We start from the raw sequence: 5,000 nt of genomic DNA, 5'->3' as shown, positions 1-5,000 counted from the left end.
TATTATTGTTTTGTTTGCACCAGAAAGTGCCACTGAAGAAGGATGACAACAGCTCCTACAGCTCATCAGGATGAAGATGAAGAAGAAGAAGAAGAAGAACCGAAGGGACTTAGCAAACCCTTGTTGGAAAAGGTACGTGCTTTAGCATGACTGCATGCTTACATCTACATCTCGAAATGGAGGTTTAGTGACAGGGATGTCAAAAGGCTGCCTGTGGCCGAGCCAGCCCTTAGACTGGAAGTAACGCTCCTATGGCTGGCAATCTTAATTACAATCCAGCCGGAAGTGTCTGCATGAAACGATTAGAGTTTAAACAGGATTAATTGTTCGGTTCACCAACATGGCAGCTTCAACATCAAGTGCAGACATTTTAGTCTCCTCATTGCAATCGTAGTTAATTTAAAATTTCCTTCCATTATTCTGCAGGAGCCAGTACAAACCACATGTGTTAATTGTCAAAAACAAGATAGGAGGAGAACTAAAGGTATCATATGCATGATAAATCTTTTCAAAGTATAATTTAGATAAGTCCGCAAGAGTTAAAAGTCTGATCTTAAAGTAAAAAGAACTCATCCTTTACTTTGTACTTGTCAATTCAATGGTGCATTTCTGGACGTTTTTGAATCCCTGACAATTATGTTTAAAAAATAAATTTATCATTGCAGTTATAGATGTAAACCAGAACGAACATGGACATGATTGTCTTCAGTCATTCACAACGGCTTAGTTGTGGCACTCCATGTTCTGAGTTCAAACCTTGGCCTATTTAACAATTATTCGCCGAAGGCGAAGTGATTATCGGTGAATATTCACCGAGACGAAGTCGAGGTGAATATACACCAATAATCACTGAGCCTGAGGCGAATAATTGTTTTAGTATAAATACACAGGTGATTATTTCAAAAAAGAGAAAAAAAAACATTTCAACGCGAAATCATCTTCACTTACAGTGGCAAAACTACTACTGGCAGCCATTTTGTCCGTCGAGGTGATTATCGGCTGATAATGTATAATAATCCGAGATAGCGAGTCAATGAGAGCGCGCGATTTTGTATAATCACCTGTGTATTTATACTAATTAAGATTAAGGGTCCGAAAAAACTGAGGGAAAATTGTTGCTTTGACATTAGGACATGCACGTCACGTTTAAACGTTCATATATTTCCAGTCATCACTATAGACCCTATGCAAAAATGGCTGCCTTTAAATTATTCTTTTGTTCATATTCAAAATAGCCCAACTAACCTCGTTTTTGAGACAAAAATTCTAAAGAATTTGTTATCCCGAACGAGGTTAGTTGGGCTATTTTGAATATGAACAAAAGAATAATTTAAAGGCAGCCATTTTTGCAAAGGGTCTATACAGAGATAAAAATTAATGTAGATGTCGGCTCGCAACATTTGGTCATAAACGCCGTCAGTGATGATATTGAGCCACACATTGTTCCGAAAATACCCGCAAATGTTCGGGTTACATTCCTAGCTGGACACTCGATATTGTGGTAACGGCATTACTATTCCAAGGGTGGGGTAGGGGGTGAGGGGTGTAGGGGGGGGGGGTAAGAGGGTGGTGATAGGGGGTGAGGGGTAGTCATACGGTGTGGTAATGTTGGAGATAATAAACTAGAAAAGTGTCGAGAGACAGCGCAGCTGTATGCTTTTCTTTATGGAGCACATTTTAAAACTCTATTAAGACAGGCATCCCTGTTACTGACTTTATTCTATTTCTAGCCGATCATTCCACCGTTCTCCGCGCGCTGCTTTAAAAGAACTTAATGTATCAAAATCTATTCCGGTGGTGAAGAATTATCAATTTCAAAACACTTAAAACACAAATTGAGTCAGGTGGCTGCAAAATGTCAGTTCGAGCTTCTCATGCCTTTAGTGTAGAGTGGGTTGCCTGTGTAACATCTGTATTCTGGAGCATACAAAATGGTGGATTGGGGACATTTTGAACACTCCTTCAATAAATCCTGCGGCAAAAAACAACAAAGGAATGTAAGGCTCATGGCGCTAGAAAATGTTCGAGAAAATTCCTTTAACCAATTCTTTAAAGTAAAAATATTCAAGCGCTTCATTATGAACTGGTTCATCAAAGGATACTGTAGAAAAATTAATTAGAACATACTTCGAATTTCATGAGTATGTCTTAGATTGAGATTTCATTAAAAAAGGGAAATCTCATAGTTTATAAACAGCAATTGCTTTAAACTTAATGGGATGGAAAAAAAAATGTGCATGTGGATTTGCTAAAACTAATTATATGGCACAAACTTAACCTTGCGATTTTCATTCAGCTTCGTCCGGAGGGAAGGAAAGGAGGAAAGGAAGGAAGCAAGGAACCTTTGTTTATCACTGGAGCACTAATTGGGGACACTACAAACTGAAAATAACAATCAACGCAAGTCAAGTCAAATTAAAAAAATAACGAAAAATCACATTCAGGAAATCGTAGCCAGCAGTCCACCCTGAAATCCCCGAGTCCGCTGTCTTTGAACGGCGATATTTTGGCTTTTTACTTTTCGTTTTATGCTCATTATGCAATATTTTTTAACAGCGGTTTTCTTACTACACAAAACTTGCCTTTTGTGTCGGATTATGAGGCCAATGCCAAGCTTTCGGATCAGTGGTTACGACTATCTTTTTTTGCGGAAGTTTCGAGATTTGCGCGAACCTTTGGTACGTTTTTGTTACGCGTCTTTACAACATCTGGAAAGCTGAAAAGGCGAGAGCAGTTAAATGCTCACTGTAAAACAAACTTTTCTGGCGATAAATCACCCTTACACTAAATATCCGCGTACGATAACTCGGACTCAAAATGTTCCCGATTTCTAGCAATGGAAAACATGTGGTTCCTATCTTCTTTCCTGTGTACAGTCTAGAGTACAGACATCACAATACTGTGTAAGAAGGTGACGATCATGCACATCCATTTTTTTCAGACTCGAAGCCTTTGAAAAGTCTGCTGGATGATAGCGATGTCCTGGATGGAATCTGCGAGTCTTTAGATGCACACGTTCCTGGCCGCGGTAATTTCAGAGTGGTTGCTGAACATAACGGTTTCACCCATTTTAAGATAAAATCCGTTTTGGAGAAATGTGATGGGGGTCCATCTAGAGCTTTGATTGAGAATATTGTTGCTGGGGATCCAGATCTTACAGTAGAGGAGTTTGCAACGGTGGTAGAAGAAAAAGCAAAGCGGAAAGATGTTTCCAAGTTGCTGAGGGCTTACGATTTTCCAGAAGTTGCGAAAGAAATTTTTTGAAAAGTTGATACACTTCTCTTTTTTGTTTTACATGAGTTTGAAGTAACGTACGTAAGTGATTGACTTTTGTAGACATAGGCATTTGTGATAGTACATTTTCCCATCTAGTGCAAGCCATTTTCATGTTATTGGGCATGTGGTATTGTCAAATAAAAGCAATTCATTATTATTGTAGCTCATAGCATGTTTAACTACAATTTTATTAATTTGTGATTAATGGGTCAGTGTTACTTAGAAATGGGCGTTTTAGCATGATAATAGTGTTTTGTTGGAAATTCATAGTAAAACCCGTGATTAATATGGTATTGTGAGTTCAATCATCCAGTCTGATCCAGATACGGCTTGGCAAGGAAAAGTACACTCCCGCTATCTCTGTATCGAGATAGTTCACCCCTACTTCTATTTTCAAGTTCTTTCCAAAAACGATTTTTCCAATGGAGTATACTTGCTCCTCGATTGATACCGAAAAAGAATCGCAGTCATGTTTTCATATGTTAGGAGCATGTTGTACGTGAAGTCACATCAAATTCTGACTGGCTCATCGTACTTTTTGGACTATTTGCGATTTAAACTGCAAAACAGTCGGTTTTCGAATTGTCGCAGCGCGCGAGCCTTACACGCCCGTAGCATCTCTCCCCAGACTCACTCTTCGTTTTCATCTTCACTCCAGACCTTTCGCTTGACAAGACACATTCGTCCAACACAAAACTACGGCTGTTTTGCAGTCTAGTTGTGATAGCATGGTCAGAGCAAATCACCTTGGTGTTCTTTGTGTGGGAGTGTGTACATTCAGGAGCTTTTTGGAAGCGTCTATATCACGGTTATGGTACGGTTTTTTGGCCTCCCCTGCAAAACAAAACCATTTAATTATGCATGTTTTTAACAGGGGAGGGGTGGGGCGTTATGTCGTCTCAAAAATAGCTTTTAGCTTCCATTTCAGCTCGTCGTACTCCTGAAAACAATGCAACAGGTATCAGATATGGCTAATCGAGATTCTTCTCAAAGACAATATTTTTAGTAATTTTAGCTTTTTCATTTTTATTCCTTTTTTGATATATTTTGTAGATCATCAAAGTTGTCACAGTTTGTGAGTGTTATTTTTACAGCAGTTAATTTGTAGAAGAATTTGAAATAGTTTGTTTGAACTTGAACATTTTAAAGTGCTTTTATATATTGTTTTGAAAATTGTTACTTCTCAGGTAATGAGATAAAAATGTTTACGCTTGTCGAATTTGACTCATATTCTTTTTTGATTAGGTGATTCAGGAGCCATAATGGGCTCCTGGGTGACTGTATTATCATTATTAGGGACCCTTAGATCGCAGGACGAGTACGAGTTTTCCTTACTGAGCATGCGCATAAGATTTGGAGGCCGACGACCGAGGCCGACATTTTTTAAGTGCGCGTGCTCAGAACGGAAACTCGTAGTCGTCCTCGTTTTCCGATCTAAAGGTTCGTATTGGTTCAATTAAGGACAAATTTGTATATTACAAAGCATGAATAGTTTTGTGTCCGAATCTTTTGGTAGTAATGCCATGTATTTTATTTCACATACCATTGTAGCGTACTTTGTCATTATATGGTAGGCAGTTCCCAAAATATATATCTTCAGACAGGAGTGTCAATATTGTTAATTCTCTGAATTAGTATTTTCCTTGCAGTGAGATAGAGTGTGAAATTAAAAAAAAAATTGAAAACTCAAAATGACAGGGTATTTTTTGTTGTCGTCAAACAGA

General features: G+C 38.4%; 1 protein-coding gene and 1 long non-coding RNA gene across 2 annotated transcripts in view; one reads left to right on the top strand and one right to left on the bottom strand.

Annotated features, from left to right (window-relative positions):
- LOC138015146 (tumor necrosis factor receptor superfamily member 16-like) overlaps positions 1 to 77 on the top strand; it is a 9,643-nt gene extending 9,566 nt beyond the window's left edge. Inside the window, exon 6 of the mRNA XM_068862077.1 lies at positions 24 to 77. Within this exon, the coding sequence (XP_068718178.1) occupies positions 24 to 46 (23 nt within the window). The 3' untranslated portion in view covers positions 47 to 77. The remainder of the gene's footprint in view (positions 1 to 23) is intronic.
- LOC138015150 (uncharacterized) overlaps positions 1 to 5,000 on the bottom strand; it is a 154,183-nt gene that overhangs the window by 16,631 nt on the left and 132,552 nt on the right. The gene's annotated exons all lie outside the window — the stretch shown is intronic.

This window comes from Montipora capricornis, chromosome 9, assembly GCF_036669925.1.
Source record: "Montipora capricornis isolate CH-2021 chromosome 9, ASM3666992v2, whole genome shotgun sequence".
Lineage (NCBI taxonomy): Eukaryota > Metazoa > Cnidaria > Anthozoa > Scleractinia > Acroporidae > Montipora > Montipora capricornis.
The sequence above is the reverse complement of the archived record's forward strand: the minus strand, read 5'-3'. Positions and strand labels throughout refer to the sequence as shown.